The sequence below is a fragment of the Nanorana parkeri genome, unplaced genomic scaffold (assembly GCF_000935625.1).
Source record: "Nanorana parkeri isolate BGI_ZX_2015 unplaced genomic scaffold, ASM93562v1 scaffold511, whole genome shotgun sequence".
NCBI classification, from domain to species: domain Eukaryota; kingdom Metazoa; phylum Chordata; class Amphibia; order Anura; family Dicroglossidae; genus Nanorana; species Nanorana parkeri.
In genome coordinates, this window is record NW_017306779.1 from 508,312 (window position 1) to 532,893 (window position 24,582).

Sequence of the window (24,582 nt, forward strand, 5' to 3'; positions counted from 1 at the left end):
ATTTACTGGCACTTTAAAAAGCAAAATTCAAATAAACTTTAATTGTATACATTAATAAAACTTGTTACAAAGTTGTTACTTGCAATGTGACATTCAATTATACTTTCATGGCAGAGAAGAGATTGTGTTTGATGCTATTCTCACATATTCTAGCACCTCATTTGCGCTGACATATAAGATATAACATACCTTGGTACTCTCTGAATTGCTGAAAAAGAATGTCTCTTCATATGGTGAGATTGGATTACTATTTTCATCACCAGATTGCTCTACAATAATTAAATAAACAAATAATCAAATTCAGAATAGAATTCACACATAGCAGTGTTTGGAGCAAGTAAACAATTACAAACAAAAGATTACACGTGTGGTGATGTCATTGCACTTGTGCTGGCGTGATCTGTCAGTCCCTCTGCTGCGGCAGGAAATGGGACCTGAAGTCTTCCCATTCACAGATCCCTTTGAATGGATCTGTGAAAAGAGGACGCTCCAGGAAGAAGCATTCAGGTAAGTGGGTGAATGGTTTGAGGGTGAGGGGCTGGGGAATGTTGAATCCTAAATGTGGGTGTATATGGGTTTAACATGAAGCATGGTTCCAAAAGTGGAATATGCCTTTCACCTTAAACATCAAACACAAAACCTGGATGGAATTTTAAGTACACAGTATGCATTTGCAAAAAAACAACAACAAAGAAAACAGCTCTCATCTCATATTTTGTGCTGGGACTGTCGTCTTTGCACCCAATTCCATATCTTAATATTTCATACACAGCCGTCTCTTTGAAACCTTGATGTTTAGATATTTATAAAATACATTTGACTTATCTACACAACTGTATATATTACTCTAGCATTTAGAGCGTACCTAGTAAATTATTGCTATTTTTTTTTAAACACCATTAGGCTCCTGTCACACTAGCAATTTTGGTGCTGGTGCAAACTCACCAGCAGCAGGATTGCTATGCAGGACACAGTAGGACAGTGAAACATTCACCTGCATCTATGTGTTATGTCCTCCATGGCTGGATGAACGAGACAACACTCTCTCGCCGGCAACTTATGTTTTGCAGCATTTCCACCAAAGAGATCAAGTAACACATCGCTTATCCAGGAAGAGAGTACCATATACAAGTGAGTGTTTTCCCAGCACATGTTAGCCATCCTCTCCAAGGACAGTTCACATTCATGGACGTTATAAGAAAATAATGTTGCTCATGGTCACCAGATATTTGTTTTCCTTTTGTGAATACCTCCAAAGTTTTTTTGGCTGCTATGGATAGTACAACTATAAAAAATACATTTGTATGTTCTTATATTCACCCACCTCCAACACCCTACCATCCCTGTGTTATTTTTTTCTTAATTGCTACTTACCTTGTTTACAGGGTTATCCTGAAATTACATTCTCACACATCCCATGAATCCAGCATTGTCCTGCAGTAAGTCAACAATGCGCCGCTGAATGCCAAGTCCCACACTACCATTTTCTTTACTTCTTTACTGACATATTTTTTATATAATTAGGGTACTGGCTGACTCTTCTGGGTTGTTGCAGCCAGCCCCCTGATGCCGCAAATGCACCCAAAAACAAAAGATATTTGGAGAAAAAATAAATAATGTCCAATTATGAGAGAGAAGCAGGTAGGAAGGCAATGAGAGAAACTAGGTAGGGAGGGTGAAGGCCCATTTTAAATGTTTTGTCTTATTTCTTTTACACTGTATTCAATGTTCTGTGCCTGTTCATCCATTTTACGGTTTCTATGATTGTATTCCATCTGATCTTTTATAATGAATCTTTCTGAGGGACATATCAGATGCGGCACAAATTATGGTAAGGTGACTATAGGGAGCACAAATGTAGGATCGTGGATTTATAAAGGGGTGGTAATAGCTGTGATGATCTCTAGGCTCTAGCAGTCTCATGAAACCTTTCTCGTGTCTCCTGAAGCATGCCCCCATTCTCTGACCAACTCTTGCTGCATGCCTACAGTCTCTCACAGCTTTCTGTAGCATTACTGAATCTTATGTGAGGCTTTTTGGTGATATCAGGGGCTACAACTTATGTCCTTTATTTGTTTTATATGTTTTATAAGTTTTCAAAGTTTTCAAAACACAATAAACACAGAAAACATGTGGTGCTCAACATTTGCTTAAAAAAAAAAGAAGAAAGACCACACAAGACTGGCTCAGGACATGGCCAGTAATGGTAACAGGCACCAAACAGAGGACCGTGAAACGATAAACAAAAAATTACAAAAGCAAAAAATAAATACAACATGATCAATTCTCAAACAAACCAATTGTCAAATGCCAGGGGAGGGGACCAAAAGGGAGGGGAAGACCACCAAGTAGCCAACACACAGGGAAAGAAAGGAAATAGTAGAGAATGGAAGAGTGATGCTGCGCTTCCCCAACATGCCCCCTTTTTAAGAAAGGTGACCACTACTGCTATAAAATGTGCCTCTACCATTTCAGAAAATTGTGAGGCATAAAGAAAGTGGACTGAACTATGACTTTTAATGCACAGGGCCTGTTCTATATATAGGCTGCATACATAGATGTCTGACTTTTCCCTGACTTGAAAATTCATATTTGTTTCCTCCCAGTGAGAATTGAATCTAGAAGCTCAACATAACAACTAAGCAATCAGCATTTACAATGCCAACCTCTTATTTCCATCATAGCTCATCTGGCTTACTTTAACAAATTGGCAGCAGCATAAAATATCCTTAAATGAATACAGTAATTTACAGGGCCAGAGAGAGCTGTTCCACTATGGAAGGGCACATGGCAATTCAATGTATCATAAGTGTTCTGCCTGTTCCTGGCTGGGTTGTTAATAAAGCTTTTCAAAAACACAATTCCTTTTCTGCAATGGCTGCCTCAATGCTTGCTGTCTAAATCCAGCCACCTCACAAATCTAAAAAAACCTGTATATTGTACATAAATTCCTAAAAGTGACACTAAACCCAGTTAAATCTTTTTTTTAAATGCATTAACGTACCTTAACTATTTACAAAAATGTATCTTATTTGTGTATCACTCAGCTGTAGATTCTCAAATCATCTCTGAATTGGTGCTGACACTGTCTCTCCTTCTGTGGGTGGCTACTTTTGTTCCCCATGGTCCCTGTGTGCAGAGCCATAGCTAACTCCTTTTGCGCCCGAGGCAAGAACAGAAAATTGTGCCCCCCTAACAGGCGTGTGACGTCACCCGAAGCTGCGTACATGCTGCATCATCTGACGTCATATGCCCCGCCTCCAGGATGGTAGCGCGCATGTGCAAAACAAGACGGTGGCCAAATCCGAAGTAGCATCAATATTTGTTTAATTTTCGTTCATTTTCCCAAACTAATTTTTAGTTTTTGCACATGTCTAATATTCTGTGTGTGTGGGGAGGTGGTGTTATGTTTTTTTTATTATTTTACTGTTGGGGAGCTTTAAGGAAATATCAGGGGTCTAAACAGACCCCTGATATCTCCCATATTCCCCATAGTACTATGTGTCCCCAGTTATTTACACACACTGAAGTGATCAGCTGATCACGCCAGTGTTTTTGCTGCACACAGAAGATCGAGAAATATAACAGATGTTTACCAATCCTCCGCTCTCCATCCTGAGCCTCTCGGCAACGCAAAGTTGGGCAGCACAGCCTGCAGTTTCTCATCAGATCCCCGCTGCTCTCCCCTGCCTGTATGGGCCGAGGCAGCGGGGATCTGAGGAGAAATGGAGCGCTGAAGACGGTGGGGGGTGGAGGAGGGAGCTGTCATTTCAGGATGGCTGAGCATTGAGTAGAGACAGAGCCAGCGGCTGTCAGATCCTAGCCCGAGCGGCTCTATTCGCGTTCGGCCATGCTGCTGAGGATCTAGAGTTGAGTAATACACAAATAAGATAAATTTTTGTTAATAGTTAAGGTAATTGAATGCATTTTTATAGTTTACCTCCCAAGTTTAGTGTCACTTTAAGGAATGTATGTACGGTTTTATAAGCCACTAATGTTGAAGATGAATTGAACCAGGAGAGCTGACTTTTACTGTTTCAAGAGAGAAAGATCTCAGAATCCTACCAGTCACTTTACAAGCAAGGTGGCAGCCTGGGAAGTTCTAAGAGTCATATAGACCATCACATACCAATAAAGCTCATAAAAAAACAAATGTCCTTTTTTAACAACCAACATTCCTCAAAGGGAATGTGGGATGCTTTCATTCAGAGCTGGATACAGATAAACACACGCTATTGCTGAGCCTTAAATTCCACCTACCACCCTCACTCTTCCTCCTATACACATCCTCAGCAGTTATGTTCTACACAAAATCCCTACTTGCACTATTTTTTTTTAAAATGCACCATATTGCAATGCATGGTACCGCAGTACTGCGCATTGCAGTGCAACCAATCACATTGCAGGGGTGGTTAACACATGGAAGGTGCGTTGTGCAGTACAATCTGTTAATCATGTGGAACCATGAGGTTAACTCTTCGCACCGTTGTCAATGGTCCCTAAATCTTGTCAAGGTTGGCTACTTTTGAACATCATATATTGTGCTTTGATTGATAAGTAGTGCAAAAAATAAACAAAAAATTGCAAATGTATACACAGTATATACTGTGTATATATATGAGAACACATGACTAAGGTAGCATAGATGTCCCCAATCTTTTTCCCCACATACGAGCCACCAAGACCACCCACTGCCCATCCCTGTATAGAATAAACAGACCACACTCCAAAATGGCATTAAATAGCCTTAGCAGCCTTTCATTAAATAATTTAATATAAAACATAACTATATAAACAATGTCAACATCAGTCAGAATTACATAAACAAAGTTGCATGTCTTTGAAGGCCACACCTTTTCTTGATACGTTCTCTGCGGCAGTACTACAACATGTTATGCCCCCAGCCGCAACACACTGCCTCTGGGACAACCACCAACTGACCGCAGACACTCCAAATATCCAATTTAGTGTTCACCAGCTTACACACCATGAATAGAGGACCCATACCAAGACATGTCCCCAAACATTAACCACCAGCACCTATTATTTGACGGCCTCCAAAGACCCCAACCGCATAAATACCCGTAGCCTAACAACAAAAAAAGGGCGTGTGGGAGAGAAGTTCACTCCTCGTCAGAGTCAGACAATCTCCAACTGCTGAAGAGAAGACCCTCCTACTCAGACCACCGTTTAAGCTCCACCTAACCTTTTGACCTGGCCAGTCATTTAAGTGACCTTGTCCCAAGATCGAACACTCGTTAACCCTTTTGTAACTTGTCTCCCCTATACATTTTTTTTTGCTTCAGGCCTTCCTATATTCGCCTATCTATAGTTCAACAAAACACATACATTATTATATCAAATGCTGGGGGAAAGACAGATTTACCGCTCTGACTTCAATAAATCTCCATTTGCATACTGAATGTGCTATGGAGCAGGCAAAAGCTTTGACATAAGGTACGCTCAGCCAGATTCCTTTCTGGTTTATTAGATCTTATGAAAACTATACAGTCCACAATGTATATTGCAAACAGGTGTGCTTCTTTAAACTTTCTATTAATTGTAGTGATATAATGGTTACATGTTTAATTATATTGCATCTACTGTTCATGTGTAGCTATTTTCGAGTATTGTGGGTGTTTTTCATGCTGAGTTGTATTTTATTCTTGCTGTCTTTCAGGACCTCTTGTGGTCTCCTAAGAGCAATGCAGCATTTACTTTTTACAGTACAATCCATCATACACTTCCCCATTACTGAATGAGGGTTATATTACATGCAAGCTTCATGTTTAAATATTGCTTTACTATATCTAATGCCTTGAGAGTTTTAGGCATTATATGCAGTAATGTCACATTTTTGATAATAGATTATCTTTTATTTATGGATAGCTAGATGCTTTTTTTTGCATTATGTGAATTTTTGTGCTAAGAGTTTTATCATCGCTGTCTATTGGGACCTCTCATGGTCTCTTTAGAGTAGTGCAGTACGCTTTTCTTATAGTCTAATCCTTCATACACATCCTTATCGCTGAATGAAGATCACACCCATGGTTCAATAGTTAAGACCAGTATGCCAAATTATGTTATAATGCTTTCTTTCTGTATAAAAAAATATATAGCTATTATTTTCATTGATATAATAATTATATAGTCTGCACAGGGTCATAGAATAAATCATTGACATCAGCTTCTTTACCAATACATCTAATATTCTAATGTTTTATTACAGTCACACAAACGTTAGTGCCAGTTTTAATTCTAAGTCACTTTATCTGCCAGTATTATTTTTTATTACTAGAGAAAAACAGAATTCCTAAGACAGCACTACATGAATAAACAGCATATTTCCACATAGAGCTGACCCTATTGAGAGTTAATTCCTCCAGTAGCACTAGTATTTCAAGTCAGCACCACTAGCCAATATGATAGGGATGCTTATTTATTACACAGTAATTTCTATAAGCATAGCAATGTGAAATTTAAATTGGAACTACATGCAAACAGCTAAATGTGTATATATATATATATATGCATATGCATTACAGTAATAAATAAGGAGGGCTCAACTGGGCTTTAAAGAACTCCAGTTTTTAAAAACGTTAACCATCAGTGGGCCTACCACCACACTGCATGGGTTAACTACTCATTTTTCTCTAGGGGCCAGAATACAGATTATATAATGACCTTATCCTTGGTCTTGTCGCAGTGAGTGTTAACCTCTCTCCCTCTCCGCTCCAGGTGTGGTATGTCCCTCGGCGTCCTCCCATCTAATACAGGTGAGTGAACTGCATTAGGCACGATGATCTCAGCGGGGCTTACACTGCTGGAACCCGGGCGATAGGAGGCTGCAGGGACTGGTCTACCAGCCAGGTGGGATTGAGGATCAGACGAGCATATTTTCTGAGCTCCAATACCGGGGTGGGCAAACTCCAGCCCTCCAGCTGTGGTGAAACTCGAAATCCCACCATGCATCTGTCTCTGAGAGCCATCCCTGTGGCTGTAAAAATCTTGCAATTCATGGGATTTGTAGTTCCACCACAGCTGGAGGGCCTGAGTTTGCCCACCCCTGCTTTAGACCAAAACAAGCAGTTAACCCTTGTAGTGAGGGGGTGGCCCCACTGCAAGGGTTGTAATTTTAGATTCCTGGCGTTCCTCTTTAAGCAAATTAGCTTGGTTGCCAAACTGTCCGTAAGCTGCAATTAGAAAATAAAGGAGCAGCAGCAACTTGAGGAGGTCAAAATGCTGACCTAGTGTGAATGATGAGGTTCAGGGCATAACAATAAGAGGACATTGACAAGATTTGAGTAGCTAGAGATATAAATATATAATACATGTTACATACATGTTTGTAAAACTTGTCACGTGTTTGTAAATTTTTGCTATTTAGCTCTGTAACCAACAGCACTTTTACTATAGGCGGTAAGAAGATATTGAAATATAGGAGGTCCAGAGCTCTACCCTCTGGTGATGAAAATAAATAAATACATAGTAGTCATATGCAATATTTCCTATTTATCTAGCCTAAAAACTTAGAATTATTCTTATTTTTTATTTTATAATCCTGAGTAAAATTAATAATGATAATCTGTGCAAAACTACTGAGCAGTTGCATCATTAATATTTCATTCATACTAATGCTGATAGAAGAAACATATTTAATATTATAAATATGCAGGACAAGTAATGTTGCCTGATTGTATTTCATATATAAATCTGCACTTGCAAAAAAATAAAAAAATCTGTCAGTGCATATTGATTGCATGTTTGCTGAGCAGGTGTATAACTTATATTCTTTTGTAGATCATTCCCAATATGCGATTTGACACTTCCCAAATGAAGAAGTAGCACACTTCAACAGCGCATTGTCCCGACCCTATCCATTGTATTGCTATGAGAATACAGTGCAGGCAATTACTAGACCTGGTGACAGGTGTCTCACTGTAATTCTAAGCTACAATTCACTCTGTCCGCACATTAGTTTAGCATATAGATGCATTTATTCAAGTTGCTGTGAAAGAATGACTTACTGTTTTCTAAGTTGATGGTAAAATCTCCTATGGGATTGGTAGATGTCATAATTTCCCCAGAATGTCTAAAAAACAAAATACAGCATTCAGGCTGTTTAATAAAAACATCATACTGTAACATAATGTCATATTTAAAGTGAACCAGAGCTCAAAAAGTGTACATTTGCTATTTTGAAATGTTAAAGTGCAACTTTTTTAGGTTTGGATAGAGTGAAGAGGGATTAGAACCTCTGTTAGGTTTTTATTGCTGTCTTCGTGTGTGTTAGGAAGATTCACCTCCTCTATTTGCCCTGATGACTGTTGTCACTGATATTGAAAGTAAAAGAAAATTCTGAATTTAGGATGTCATCTGAACAGGAATAAATGGGGAATCTTCCAATGAAGGAACCTGGAATTGCACTCACTTTGGAGAGATTCCATCTCTCCTCCGGTTGCTATAGGACAAGAAGTGAAAGGAAATCTCCCCACCAGGACACAGATGACAAAAAAGTTGACAGGGGTTATAATCCTCCCTTACTCTTTCCAAAAAAAAGAGTTGTTGGCCTTAGTTCTACTTTAATTGTGCCTAAGCAATACACTGAACCTTGCTGTCTTGAATTTTTACTGAAAAATTGCCGTGCACTTACTGTGCCTATAGTCTCATAGCTATATAACGGCAGTGTGAGATTCCAATGCGCTGCTGTCTTACCAGTTCACACAGAGACACAGTGCAGAACAAGGAGGTAAGTCAGTGGGGTCTATTCACGAAGCTGCCGAAGGATTTGGCCGTAGCTTCGGCCGTTCCTTCGGCTAGCTTCGGCCCCAGTAGAACCGAAGGGGTGCTGTACGGGCTATTCACAATAGCCCGTACAGCTCCCGAACATGGGCGAGCGGCTCAGTCGAGCCGCACGCATATGCATCGGCTCAGCTGAGCCGTGCTGAAAGCCGAAGCTGGCCGAGCGGCCGGCCATTGGTCGGCCGACAGCCTGCTTCTGACAGCTGGGTGGAGCCAGCCGTGATCTTACGGCTGGTTCCGGCCACTTGCAGAGAGATCAGCGTCCCTGGTTACCTGCTAACCAGGGACACTGATCTCCAAACAGCTAACTCTCCCTGGCGCCCCGAGAGTCTACCGCTCCCGGGCCGCCAAGGAGAGAAACACTGCTGTGTCTGTTTTTTTCTTGATTCTGACACGAGCAATGTCAGATTAGAAAAAAAAAATTCCCATTGAAAAGCATTGGTACATTACTATTTAATAATTTAATTAAATATGGACCATGGACTGCATTGACTATGCAGCAATCTGGCTGAATGCGCTCTAAGGCCATGGGGTGTGTTGCCCAGCCTAGCTCAATCAACTCTTTGAAGATGCAGGAGTTCTGCGCCCTCACATTATGCTTCCCGCTGCTCTGAGATTTTACAGCCGCACAGACTGTGTATGGACCTAGATCCATAATGTATGTGTCCAAGGCCATACTCTGTCTGTGTGCAGCTATGAAAACATGGAGCTACAGGGAGTAGCATGTGAGGGTGCACAGCTCCTGCGTCTTCATAGAGTTAAATGAGCTGCCAGCTCCTTTCCACATGGGGCATGACAAACAATGTCCCTTTATGCTGTATGGGACAACATGCTCCATGTAAATGAGGCCTAAGGCATACATTAAATGTCAGTTTTGGTGACCAACCTGCTGCACTTACCTGCTGTAGGATGTATTACTGACAGAAACCGGTAAATCTGGAACAGGTCTGTTTCTTAATATGAACGATCGAGATGGAACTTTCTTTGCTTGCGTTTTTTGTACTTTTTCCTCACTCCTTGTTCCATATAAGTCATTCTCAACCATTGGTCCTTGAAACTCAAAAAAACTAGAGCTCTCCAAGTCTGTTCTTTCCCTGAAATCTAGCGCTGTGTCATATCCAGATATTTCAGAGTGTTCAGAAAACATGTCCTGGTCCTTATGTTTAGACTGAGCAGAAACACTTTCATCCATTGTCAGACAATCAGTTAAAGAATGTGTGCAGTTTTTGCTAGAATCATCAGTCAGGGCAGTTTCCAGAACACTGGCTAAGCCCTGTCCAAATAGCGCCAACTTCTTGTCATGTTCTAATGACCTGTCGTTACTTGTCTTTGCTGTATCAACAGTGATATCCTCAGGAGTTGAATGCACCTTCCCCAGTAACTCCTGTAGCTTTGTAAGAATCCTTTTCCGATGCCCGGTGAGAGATATTCCCATTGCTTGAAGCCTTTCATTATTTAGCTGTGTACAGTCTGAAATTGTGCTGTAGTCTGATGTCTGAAAAAGCGGATGATAAATTTCTAAATGGATATCGGTTAACATCTGTCCAACATCGTATTTATTGTTGGTTGTCATTATGAACTTCTGAAGTTTATATAATGCATTGTCATTATACTGTGTGCAGGGGGTAGACCAAGGCAGACTTAGTTTCTGAGTGCTTCCAGTATCTGGAACATAAAAACATAAATGTGCTCTTATGTACATTCATATAGAGTATATAAAAAAAAATTAACAGATAACCAAGTAAATCATTCTCACACCGCTGGAAACATGTTCAGAGAATACAGCCTATGTTCAAAAAATTTAGAGAGTTGGAGAGAATTTACAGTTTGAATATAAACTCCTTTAGGCCTTTTGTAAACAATAGCACTGGCTCTTCAGATAAGTTGATTTACAGGAGCTGGTAGTGCAGGTGTAATCTGTAACAGCACTTCCTAGTCCTTTGTAAAAGCTAGGACTGGCAGGAGGTGGAAACCACTACAGAGGTTTAAAGCAAACAGAATATTCCCAATGTAACCACAGGTCTTGTTTAGGATAAAATTGCAATACCCTTTTTCTGTAATGCTTGCATGCCTTTTTTTTACTTAAATAGAATTAATGTTAATATCCCTATTCCTAGGAGCACGTACTAACCTTTCCTTCTCTCCTGCAGTCAGAGCTTACACAGAGCTGATGCTCCAATCCATCCCTATAGGACAATTCTGGACCAATCCCCAAGTATTAGCTCTGTGACATCTAGTGAGTCATATATTTATCCACGGCAGTGAATCTGTCACACGTCGGCTCCATTGATCGGAAAGTGAGCGAACACATACCGTCACTCGCTCACTTCCCGTTCATCTCCCTGCAGGGATTCCCCCCTCCCCTCTCCAATTCTCCAGAGCTGAGTGGAGGAATGAACGGGGGAGGGGGCGGACACTGCTGGCTCTGCCTCTAGAAAGGCAGCCAGCCAGCTGGGTGGATCTCGACAGTATTGTTGGGATCCGTTCCGGCTGCGGCACTCTCGCTATATACTAAGCTTTGGGTCACGGGAGGATGTTAGTATATGTCCTCCCGTGACCCTTAAGAGAAGAGTCAATCACTGTCAATCACTTTCTTCTTCTGCCAATAAGCTCACGAAGTTGGAATAGAAAAACTGCGTAATGTAGGCTCTAACAGTGGGTGGCATCTCATTGGGTCACGTGGGGGGCAGCAGGCTGAGCAGCACTTGCCTGCCGCGCCCTTTTTAGCCAGAGCATCCCAGGCTGCTAACAGCCAGGTGGAGAGCTAAGCTAAGAGCCATATACATCTCCCCACCCAGCTCTTAGCAACCTGGGACACTCTGGCAGGTGTCTCACTCTGCGCCTGGCAACCAGTGGCATTAATTGTTTCCAGGAGCTGGATTTGACACTCTGGCCCATGGCCCGCTCAGCTCCTGGCAACCACTGATGTCACTGGTTGCCAGATAATGTAGAGGCCACACTCCTTGCCTCCAGCCCCCCCTTATAGCGTGCACCACCAACAACCCCCTCCCAATGCCGTAGGGATGCCCCTGCCTCTATAGGTTTGTTATTTGTGTCCATTCACGCAACATACCTAAAAATATATATTTTTAAATATATTTCTTATCTTTTAGCTGTTTTTGTTTTTTGTTTTGGTAAAAGCCTTTGTACAAAATGCAAGCTACTCTGAGTGGCTTGAGACTGGTAATGAGATCTGCCAGGACAGTACAGGCAGGGATAATAAGAGTAAGCATAACTTTGCACAACCCCCTCCCTAACATTACCTAGGGGTGTGGCTAGGTAGCATTTTAAACAAGTATAAAGCACTTTTTTAAGTTATGCTATGTGCAATGGGAACATATAACAAACATAAAATAGGTGTTGGTCCAACTTGGCTGCAAAAGTGGAGGTACACTTTAAGGTCTGCGGGCAAATATGATAAGCTAATGTTAATGCATATTTAGGACCCATATATCTGCTTATGAATTGTTATTAATACAACACTGGATTTTAAGTGTATCTTTCAATACAATTGCCTGGAATTTATTATTATTCCATAACTTATAAAAACAGTTGTTGACACTAATGGGTGATTATCCCCTTGAAGGTTTGACGTTTTTTTTTTTGGTGACTAACCTAGATCAGGTAATTGTTCACCGAAACTATTCAGACAGCACTGTAGAAACACTAATGAACCACTGGATAATTAGAGCTTTATTTATTTCAGCGTCCAGCGGCATCTGACCCGAGCACAAACGCATTTTCTGTTCTAACTGTGATCAGTGGTGTTTGAATTCAACTTTCCAAAAGCCAAAAACTTCTTTGGCATCAACATCATTATGAAGCAAAAATGAGGAGTAAACAAAAGAAAAACAAATGTGAGTACATATTTGGATAATAATAGTGTACAAGGTGCAGAAACAAGAACTGTACTTTTGGAAACTAAATAACTTTGACATTTTGTTTATTTTCTTTCTTTCTCCATAAATGTGAGGGTTATTCAATCTACTGCTCAGTATGGAACTTTGAAGTCGAAATGATTGTCTGCCCAAAACCGAAGGACCTTCTGCCAAATATCTCAGTTATACGTGGCTTCTGGCAGGGTTGAATCACTAATTGGCTTCTTATAAGTATCTGGGACCCATAAGAAACAACCTCTGGCTCTGCCTTCATTTTACCAGAGTCTCACTACTAATGCTGTATCTACAGATGTTTCAGTCATGGTGAGGGGTTCTCCAGTAATGGGAATAAATGAAGTCTTAGTGGCATCCAATGCCATAATTTACCAATAAAAGGGTCCATGTCAAGTTATTTTTTTTTGTTTTTTTGTGCTGTCTATATCCATTAAGGAAGAACTCCTGCAGAAATATTCTTAATCCTTGCAGTGGTGCTACTATTCCAAGAACTAAGTGCGTGTTTTAATCTAGTGTGCAAAATAAAAACGTTTTACTCACCTGAGCCTTAAGGCCAGCTTGCCACTAGACCGGTCCCTGCAGCCTCTCTCCTCCTCCACTCCAGCAATGAAATGTCCCTCAGCATCCTCACATCTAATACATTGTATTGGATGTGATGACTCACAGAACCTTAGACTGCTGAAACAGAGGGTGTGAGAGGCTGTAGGGAGTGGTCTAGCAGCCAGCCGCCCATTAGGTTCAGATGAGTATAATTTATTTATTTTACACTCGAGATGAAAATGATCACCTAACCCTTGCAGTGCAAGTGTAGCCCCACTGCAAGGGTTAATAATATGTCTGCCCTGAGTTTTTCTTTAAGCCGATTTTAATAACAACAAGAAGCGAGAGGAGCCTTCTCCAAAGTGAGGAAATATTTGGCTTACACAGTTGTTGCCAGAGCTAGTGTCCCCAACGTAAAAATTCTCCTTTATTCCTCTTCCAGTGACAAGTTAAGTTTAGATTTTCTCTCACTTTCAATCATGGTAACAATGATTTCCAGGACAAATAGAGAGGACGTGAATCTCCACAACAGGGACACAAACAACAACAAAAAAACTTTACAGAGTTTCTAAGCCTTACCCATGCCATCCAAATAAAAAAAAAACAATGGCTTTAAGTACACATTAAACAAAATACTTATAGTTATGCCTGCATTGCCTTCGGTGACCTGCACTTATAATTTCTTTGGAAAGGTGGCTTGATGCCAGCGTTATCTGCTGAGCAGAAGTATGAAAAAGATTACTGGAAAGTCAGTTTGCCCTACAAATGCAATCAGAATTTTTGACAGACATTTCATCACAGAATGATTGCTGTCTGATGCTCAACCTGACCAATAATTTAGATAGGGGATGTTTTAAAGTGAATATTTTTCCCTCAGCCCTTTAAAGAAAGACAATTCTAAGATAAAACTCTGTTGATACTGAAAGCTTTATTAACTCGTTAACTAACAACTATTACTAATTATAGATCAATATTCAGTTTTAGGCACTGAGCAGAAATACAAATATGTAAAGTATAGGAATTGTGCAGTATTTTTTTTTATTGAAGTATCCTGGCCACCTATCACTGATAAATCTCTTTTAACAAAACAGGGCTTGATATTTTGATCAATAGATTTTTTTCAAATGTTGTATCATTTTTATTATTCACAACAAAGCGCTCAAATTCATAGACATGTGCGATTAGTTTCGTTCCGAATAGAAATTCAGACGAATTTTCGGAAATTCGGACATTCGGATGTATCCGAATTCCGAATTACAGACATAACGAATGCAAACGAATCCGAATTTCCATTTCCGAAATTCAGTAGCGTTAGTACGAACGTTCGTTTCGTTTTCTGTTCTTATTCGTTTCTTATTCGTTTCTTATTCGTTTCGTTCGTTGGAGCAAAGTGACATTAGAGAAGGAGAAAAATATGTTTTCCCCCTCAAATGTCACTTTTGCTGCAAACGAACGAAACGAATAAGAAACGAATAAGAAACGAATAAGAACAGAAAACGAAACGAACGTTCGTACTAACGCTACCGAATTTCGTCCGAATCCGAATTGACTTTCACACCCGAATCCTGAAAAACGAAATAACACATATCCGAATTTAAAACGAAACTAAACAAATTTTTTGGCAGTGCACATGTCTACAAATTCATACCAACATAAACTTTAAAAGTAAACCTTGCACCATAATCAAATTATTATTACATTAACCTTACAACTTTCCTAGCAGATTTGTGGCAGATCAATAGGTATTTTTCTATACCTGCAAACGTGCACTTTAATTATGCAAGTCTATGGGGTTAGTAACTAAAGGTGGCCATACACTTTACAACCATTGCAAGACCTCTTGCCTTTGTTTACATTTTTTTATTCTGCTCGCTATCTCTGAGGATAGGGGCAAACAGGGGAGAGTAAACTGCTGTACGCTCGCCTCAGCCAATCCAGATGTTGGATCGGCTGAGGCGAACATGTTCTTCAGCTCAGCCGAATGTGCTGAGGCTGTTCGGCTGAACAGAAGGGAGCCAAAGCCAGCTGATGTACGGCTGCAATCAACCATACTCGGCTGAAGTGAATAGCTGAACAGCATTCGGCTCCCTTCACTTTGGGTCAGTTATTCACTCGGCTGCCTTCGGCAACTAAAGGTGCCCATACACTGTACGATTCTCGTACGAGAATCGCGGGAAATCCCGCGATCGTATGAGAATCGTACAGTGTATGGAAGGCGTGCCACCGTTTTTTACTGTACGGTCGCACGTCTTCCATCGAACAAGCAGGCTGGAAAACCCGCCGGGAATCGTACGATTCTCGGCGAGTGAGTGGCCTGCTTGTTCGACAACTGACGAACTGGCCGGTGTGCGCACGCGCACACTGCCCGTTTGCCGTCCTTGCAAGACCGCCCCTCATTGCAGTCATCGCAAGTGCGATCTGCCTGTCCAAGATGGGCAGATCGTACGTTTTTTTAAGTACTTTACAACCATTGCAAGACCTCAGTCTTGAGGTACTTTTTTTAAGTACTTTACAACCATTGCAAGACCTCAGTCTTGAGGTACTTTTTTTAAGTACTTTACAACCATTGCAAGACCTCAGTCTTGATGCCAGACTTTGTAGAAAAAAAAATATATTAATTGAAAAACAACAAAAGTCTGACAATTCCTTTAATTAAACCCCCCCCCCAAAAAAAAATTCCCAAAAATGATCCAACAACGCAATCCAGGGTCAATCACGTCGTCCAGCGATGTCGACTCATCAAAATAAAAAAATTCCCAACGCACGCAAACTGCTGCAGGCAACAAACTCCCGCCGCAAAATGAACAATTTGACAGGTGCTGCCTGCATGTGAACAGTTAGGTGGAGGTAGGTTGACATCACCGCTGGCTCAGCCTACCTGGTGACATTCCGCCGGCATCTGTCAAATCGCTATTGCAAGGTCATGACCGAATGACAACAAATGAGCAGAGTCAGCCGTGAGATCATGGCTGGCTTCGCCCATTTATTGTCATGCAATGACAGGCCACTGTCCTCAGGTTATTTGGCCGACACCTGTCAAACTGTTCATTTTGCGGTGGGAGTTCGACACATGCGGTCGGGTCGGCTGCGTTGGGAATTTTTTTATTTTGATGAGTCCAGGTTATTGTGGACATCGCTGGACGATGTGATTGACCCTGGATTACATCATTGGATCATTTTTTGGGGATTTTGTTTTAATTGCCAAAGACTTTTGTTGTTTTTTTTTTTTTTTTCAAATAATGGATTTTATCTACAAAGTCTGGTCTCTTTCTTTACATTTTTGTTAACCGTTTAGTGAATGATTTGGGCTACAAGTACCCCTTACTCGTTCAGAAGGGGGAGCAGCATCTGGTTGCACCTTTATGAAAGGGGTACCCCAATGCAAATAATCCCCCCTGCCTGCAGATCCCCACAACCATCAGGTGAGGGTTGTGGGGAAGAGTTGTGGGGAACTCTGGAAAAGCACCCTCCCAATGCCAAGGGCATGTGGCCTGGTATGGCAGAGGGAGGGCAGGGAGCTAGCTCGTCCCACCCTTTCCTGCCAGGCCAGTGCCCAAATTAAGGGTCTGGTTGGGAGGTTATTTTATGGTTGTGGGGTTTCCCCTTAGAATTCCTACCAGATCTAAAGGGCCTGGTATGAGTTTTGGGGGGGGAACCCCATGCACTTTTGTTTCTTATTTTCAACTCCACACATTTTTTTTTATACTGTTTGTTAACATTTTGCGGGGATGAATGAATGAAATGAATGGCACTGCAAGGCACCTCCTGCATTGTAATGCACGGTAAGTGCATTGTGCATGCATTAATCACACAGAAACGCGTGATTAACTCACTGCATTGGTGTGAATGTGTTAGTCTCGGTCCCTTACAATCTAACAACCCTCCCACACTCACTAGGGTCAGTTTACTTAGTAACAGGCAAACTCAATGCAGATAATATGCTTGGAAAGATTTAAATACAGGGCCCGACCTGCAAGACACGTGTGCTAACCACTTAGTCACCTTGTTGCCCAAGTGCATTTAATCACCAAGAATAGCTATTGATTGCCCAGTGATGGAACAAAAAATCCCCATTGTTAAATAAGAGCTCCGGGCACTTAAAAACATAACCCTATCAGTTTGACTACTTCTTCACTGCAAGGGTTCAGTGCTTGTTTTGGTCTAGGGTGTAAAATAAAAATAAAAAATGCACCCAAACCTCGGTCCAGCCTGGCTTCTAGACAGGTCCCTGCAGCCTCTTCTCCCCCAGGCCATGTCGATCTAAGCCCCGCTGACGTCATCACATGTAATACAAGTCCATTGGGAGGGAGGGAAAGATGAGTGATCACTGCCACCGGACTGAGATTCTGGTGAGTATTTCTTCTTTATTTTACACCCTAGACCAAAACAAGCACTTAACCCTTGCAGTGTGGAGGTAGCCCCACTGTAAGGGTTAAGTTTTCAACTGCCCAGAGTTCTTCATTTAGTTATACAATAACAGCTATCTATATTAGTGATGAGCTCGGGCGTGTTCGCAAGCGCCTCGTGCCGAGCCCGTTACGAAGCCGTCAGCGCTCAGGGCCAATTACAGGCACTGAGACATGTTCCCGGTCTGCAGCTGCAGAACTCTAACCAAACGTTTTTTTTGGTTTTTTTTATAGAGTGGGTGTAGAGTTAGAAACCTCTGCTTGGTATTTATTGTTGTCTATGTTTCCTCTGGTAGATTTACCCTGGTTATACTAGTAACCCGTGTCTCTGGGAAAGGTAACCTTTTACAGTTGTCACCAGCACATGAATAGAGGGGAAATCTTCCAAAGGGGAGTACCTCTTCTGGTGACAACTGTCTAAGATGGGATTATCCTCATTTAAGAGAGATTTCCTCTTACTTTCTTCTGTGTCTTGGGGGTAGAGAGTGAATGGAAATCTCTTTAATAGATACAAACAGCAAAAATAATAAAAAATAATAGTAATAATAATAATAACAACAACATGAGTTTTAAACATCTACCTATTTTAGCTCTAAAAGTATTTTACTTGACTGTTTTTAGTCCTAGTCTTTATTTTTAATATTCTCTTGGTTCTCAACCAGTCCATGCGGTTTAGTTGCACAGCGGGAGATGCACAACCAAAGGAATCCCATTATTTTCTATTAGGCCCATTCACACCTATGTAATGCACTGCGTGCAACTTAGGGAACGGTGCAAGTACTTCTCTTGATGTTACATAGTACATTTATAGCTCTATGGACTTGAGAGGGAGCACGTTTTTTGTGCATAACAAATTGTTTCCTTCTGACTCCTTCTTCGAGCAACATTTATTCCAGCCAGGCTGGTGTTGACAAGGACATTATTGTACAACCTCAGTTACAAGGTTGTTTGGGATGGTTCTAGGGTTGCCACCTTTTCTTTAAGTGAAACCAGAACATTCTAGCGCCGCGCGCGGCAAATTTTTTTTTTTGGGGGGGGGGGGGAGAATATAAAGGAGAGAGTAATGTCTTCAGGTGGCCTCGTAGTTTGTGCAGCTGTGCGAATCTCGCGTGGTATGTGTGACAGTCATGTGGGCTTTGCGACTCTCGGGACACTCGGGTGGGCTGTGCGACTCTCAGTGCTGTCTAAGCTATGGTGTCTCAGCATGGTGTCAGGGAGTCATTCTCCTGTAAATCTTCGTTCCCTCTGCAGCTCAGCTATTTTCTGTATCTCTGCCTCTCCATGCCTCTTCCCTTGAGCTGCATTGGGATCTATAGCCCAGCCACTCTTCTAGCTCCTCATTCTTCTCTATGTGATAGATCACCAGAGTTAGAAGAGAGGAGGAGCAATCACATGTGCGGCTGCCAAGTTCCTTGTCAAGTGCGATCTCGAGCAGCCACATCTGCCTTAAACCCAACTCTTTCTCTGAGCTGCGGGCACAGGTTGCCCCCAGCTCACCCGGACACAACACAACAAAACCGGACTGTCTGGGTCAAACCGGACTGGTGGCAACCCTAGCTGGTTCTGCAAGCTCACTTCAAAAACAAACAAACAAAGTTAAGCTTATTTCTTCATATAGCACATCATTTGTGTTTGCTATACTAATGTCTACTTGTAGAAATGACACTTCTGCATACCAGATGAAGTGTAGTACTAGCGCCCTAGTATCATTGTTGCCAGTATTGCTCATCTCTTGCCAAAACAAAAACGCATGAAGCATCAAAAATGCACACCAGCGCATGTAAAAACTCACAACAAAAACATGGGCTACAACAAAGGATAAATATGCAGAAACACAGAACTATAGACCATATACTGTTTCTTCAAAACACATTATTTTAGCACTTGAAGCTTTGTCTGTATACGTGTTATCCATGATAAAAATCTTTTAAGAATGCTTTGAAGAAAATCAAAAACACAGGCTGATTTTGCTGTGCTCAACTCACAGTGGGAGCCAGCCTTGTAAGTGGCGTAAAGTTAATTGCGAGCAGCAATGGAAAACAAAAGTTACTCAGGAAGTCACAAAAACATAACTGCAAGGCTAATAGTAGAGAAACCATGAAAACATTGCCTGGGGTTATAAAGCGGTACAGACACCTCGAGCTGCATCTCAAGTGACAAAACTGTGCCAGTGTTGAGATTCCAACATCTCACATATCTTCTTCCCCCCACCGGTCACACATTTCTCTTACCTTATGGAAGATCAGAAAGTATCATTGTCACTGTGTCTGTACAAGCTCCTTATCACTATGCTGTTCTCCTGTACAACATAAAGGCTGTGCAAATATTCCAGTTATACCGTCTGTTATTTCAGCTTTTCCTGGTTCTGCTTTAGACTTTGCCCATACATAATAAAAGTTAAGAAGGGAGGGCCCAGCTCCTTTTTTTGTGTCTTTACCTGAGTAAGTCGTTAAGTCACACCCAGCTCTGTAAACTGTAAGCATGAGTCAATGGAAAGGAATGTTTATTTTCGGTATGAGCTGCAGCAGATTTCAACACACTTTTTATCATTTAAGAGTTAAATAGACGATGTGATTTATTTTGTTATGCCAAACAATGATGTGCAAGGTATAGTAAGGTATGATATTCAATTAGAAATCACATCTCATTGGCCTGCCGTCCCAAAGCTGATGAAATGGCCATGCACACACAAGGGCAGTCGTATGAGTGATGAAACTACCCCAAAGCTTGTTACTTGGTCAGCTGTTCCATAAGCATGTTCAGCCACCAATAGAGCGGAGGAAGCAGCCAGATACCGTTTGGCACTGGCTTCTCTCAGGAAATAAACCTATCTGATCAATTGTTTCCCTCTGGATCATTTGGCCTGTGATATCTAAAGCTGGCCATACACTATACAAATTTCAGATGGTTCTTGATGAATGGTTTTTTATTTGCACAGTGGGTGCCGCGGTCGGCAACCCTCGATCAGCTGATTAAAGATGCCGGTTGGAAAATCTTTGAGCTCATTGGCTGCTGGCTCTGTTCGGGTATTCTGATGGCAGCCATCGGTGAATGCAATGCAAACAGCAGGTGATTCCTTTATCAACGCGTCTAAGAATATTACAGTGTATGGCCAGCTTTAGTCTGCAGCCCAATCTAATCAGGCTACTTGGCTGTATCCCAATGGAAACGCGCAACAAAACGGACCAAAGTAGTACCTGTACCTTTTCAGGCGTGGGCCGTTTTGTAGCGCGTTAGGGACGGGCGGAAATACGCCAAGGTGGGAACGAGACCATTGAATACAATGAGATTTATATTTTTGAGCGTTTTGTAGAGCGTTCGTCGAGCGTAGAACGCGCTACAAAACGCTCAGGTGTGAACGAGGGCTAACTCTCTGCCACTAAACATTATCTGCATTGGGAAGGTGTATTCAGAATGAATGGCGATGCTGTGCTCATTTTTGTGTCCCTATTGGAAGATCCTTCCCCACCTTCTATGCTGGTGACAACAGTTAAATGTTGAATGTCACATCACTCTCTCTCCTGCTGACAATGGTCACTAAAAAAAATAAAAAGGAACTATATCTTTATTGGGGACACCTGGCAAGGGTTTTAACACTTCATTGAATCCAAAACTTATAATTAAGTGTAAGCCAACAGATAACATTAGCTAAATCAGCTTATCCAGCAGAGAAGGTTCACAGTTGGAAGGCCACCTACAAAATTTTATACAAAATGCATACATTCCTCAGGTCTCAGCCATGTTTTTAGATAAAATAAAGAAAGGTTTAAAAGCCATGTCAGGCGATTTTTTTTTTTTCTCTTTGTGGAAGATTTTCCTTCACTTCCAGTTTATTTCCGAGACACTACAGAAAGTTAGAAAAAATCTCCCAAAATGAGGGGAACTCCCCTCTTAGACAGTTGTTCCCAAAACAGGAGTCCCAAACCTGAATACTAACCTTTATGAGGACCACAATAAAATGTTGGATTTCCCATCACATCTGTTTCGGTAACAGTGGTCACCAGTAAAAATAGAGTGGTGAATCTACCCTAGAGGAACATAGACAGCAATAAAAAGTTCACAGAGGGTCTAAGCCTTTTCTCTATTTTATCGAAAAAAAATAAAAATAAATTGGCTATACATACACTTTAATTCAGTAGCAACATACTGTATATAGCTGTTATAAAAAAAAAATCTAAGTCACATCAAAAATAATGTTGTAATATTCATAATATATGCTTATTAGAGCTTCACCATTATTTTTAAGATGAAAGTCTCAAAATGACCCTAGTAACCAAATGAGCCACAGCTTGTGTGTCATCTCATAAAGTCTGTACTGCACAAAACTCTTGAACTTATTCTTGTCTGTGACACACACACACACACACACACACATATACTGTATCTATACAGTATATATATATACAGTATATATATATATATATATTTTTAGGCTCTCACCTTCTTGCCATTCCTTGCCATTCCTGACCATTTACACATACAACAAGGTTCCTAATGATGGTAGCGTTTGTCTAATTTCTATCTAATTTAAATATAAAATCCCAAATCTCAAGTCGCTGTCAAGTCATTTTCTTTTTTCCTAATTACATATTGAATCCTCAGGGAGATGATGATATGAATTTCCTTCTGCAAAACACTCAAAGCCATCTGTTTATAATTATCTCCATCCCCAAACATGACACAGACCTTTTATCTGTTTGTTCAGTAAGTATTTGATCGTCAACCTTTAATTCACCAACTGTGTGTTCCACATCAGTACAAAGCTTTCGGTTTGTTAGTCAATGGTGATTCCTTACAACTAGTCTCTGCGCGTCTTGGAATTATCGACAGATGTTCTTATGAACACCTGTGGCTAAAGGTACATTCCATTTCAATGTGTATTTACATTTCTATGGTGTAATATATGTAATTGTTAGCCTGATATGCAGCTCTGAATGTACCATGCAAATCATTTGTAAATACCCCACACTGATTGACAGTGTTCTTCTTTCACACTTTTGCATTTCTCATTCACACAGCATATCTAAGCATATTTAACCCCTTCATGACTGAGCTAGTTTTTAGTTTCTGTTCCTAAATGACCGACACACTTTTTACATTTTTGCTGTGTGATTCTTCCACAGCAGCAAGTTTTGATTATTATTATTTTTAGAATTTTTTAAATAATAATTATAGTATAAAAATATATTAATATATATAAAAGTTTTATTTTCCTAATTTTTTGTACACTTTATTTTTTTTGTACACTTTGTAAAAAAAATAAGTGTAAAAAAAAAAACATTTTTTTTGTCAGTTTATATCAAGCAGTCACTATGACTGCTTAATAAATTAACTTTTTTAAATTTTTAGTTATTATCAGGCTTCTCCAAACTTAGGAACAGCTAATAATAACTTTAGAGACTGATCCTGACAGCATGCCAGAATCAGATCTCACTAAAGGTCCTTGATCGTTCCTAGACGATCAAAACTGATACATTTCACTCAAGAGATACATTTGTATCTAGTGCTTGAAATGTATCATTTAACATCGTGCCAGGCTATACAGCTCTCAAAACGAATAGCAGAGGGGTGAGTCACTGCTACCTCTCTGCTATCTTCAGCTGTCAGATATGGGATCGCTATTTAGCGAACCCGTATCTGAATGTAAAGGCTTCATTCTTTCATTAATTAAAGAAAGAAGCTTTTACAAAAGCTTAACTATTTCATTAATGAATGCCTCAATAGTGAGGCATTCATTAATGACTGGAACTGCTGAGAATCAGTAGTTACCAGCATTACAGAGACTAATATAACTCGGCACGTACAGTGTATGTGGCCAGTCATATAGCCACTTTGTGACGGGACGTTCACTGTACGTCTCCCGTCACGAATGGGTTAAAGAAATCTTTCTTTCCTTATAGCTGTTTCTTTAGGACATGCCTTTGGGCAGAAGCAAGCTATTCTGAACAATTTCAAATTGAGTCTTTCCCCTGTTTTCCACTCATTAACAATGCAAACACCCACGATTCTGGATCTTTAACCCATTTGGACAGACAGTGTTCAAATCTAGTTTACAACTGATAATGAAATCTGCCAGCACACCACAGACAGGGCTAATTATTTTAACATTAACTCCCCAGCCCCCTCAAGCCCTCTCCTTGAAATTACAGAGAATGGGAGACACTTCAGTTTTGGAGTTTTCACTGCACATATGAGAGATAATACCTCCATTACATTGGGGGCCAGTGAGCATATCTCTGTTACATTGGTGATCAGTGTGAATACCTCTGTTACATTGCTGGTCAGTGTGCATACCTCCATTACATTGGTTGTCAGGGAGAATACCTTCATTACATTGGGGTCAGTCAGTATACCTCTGTTACATTGGTAGTCAGTGTGAATACCTCAGTTACATTGCTGGTCAGTGTGAATACTTCTAGTTACATTACTGGTCAGTGTAAATACCTCCGCTACATTGCTGGTCAGTGTGATTACCTCTGTTACATTTATGGTCTTTGTAAATACCTCCTTTACATTGGTGGTCATTGTGAATACCTGTGTTACATTTATTAACAGTGTAAATACCTCTGTTACATTGCTGGTCTATGTACCTACCTTCATTAGATTAGCAATCACTGTGAATACCTCTGTTACGTTGATATTCAGTGAGACTGCCTCCATTACATTGGCGGTCAGTGTAAAGGCCTCCAAACTAACTTTATTACACAGTATTTTTGCCACCTTCAAACCATCAGCAGCAACAACAGATGTTGCAGGACTCAGCAGAATGCGCCGCATCACATGTTTTCTATATAGCGTAAACTACCCATTATCCAGCATTCAAGCAACCAACACTCTTAAGCAACCAGAAAAAAAAACAAGGACATAATGTTCTTGATTTATTTTTTGTGGTTGCTTGAAAGACATGGGGAGACTAAAAATGTTATTAGCAACTTAATGTA

General features: G+C 40.7%; 1 protein-coding gene across 1 annotated transcript in view; it reads right to left on the bottom strand.

Moving 5' to 3' along the window:
• The window catches only part of ARAP2 (ArfGAP with RhoGAP domain, ankyrin repeat and PH domain 2), a 235,860-nt gene extending 225,468 nt beyond the window's left edge, over positions 1 to 10,392 (bottom strand). The window contains exons 1-3 of the mRNA XM_018561260.1: positions 9,702 to 10,392; positions 8,028 to 8,092; positions 190 to 269 (exon numbers count right to left, since the gene is read on the bottom strand). Coding sequence (XP_018416762.1) covers positions 190 to 269; positions 8,028 to 8,092; positions 9,702 to 10,375 — 819 coding nt within the window. The 5' untranslated portion in view covers positions 10,376 to 10,392. The remainder of the gene's footprint in view (positions 1 to 189; positions 270 to 8,027; positions 8,093 to 9,701) is intronic.
• Positions 10,393 to 24,582: the final 14,190 nt, after the last annotated feature.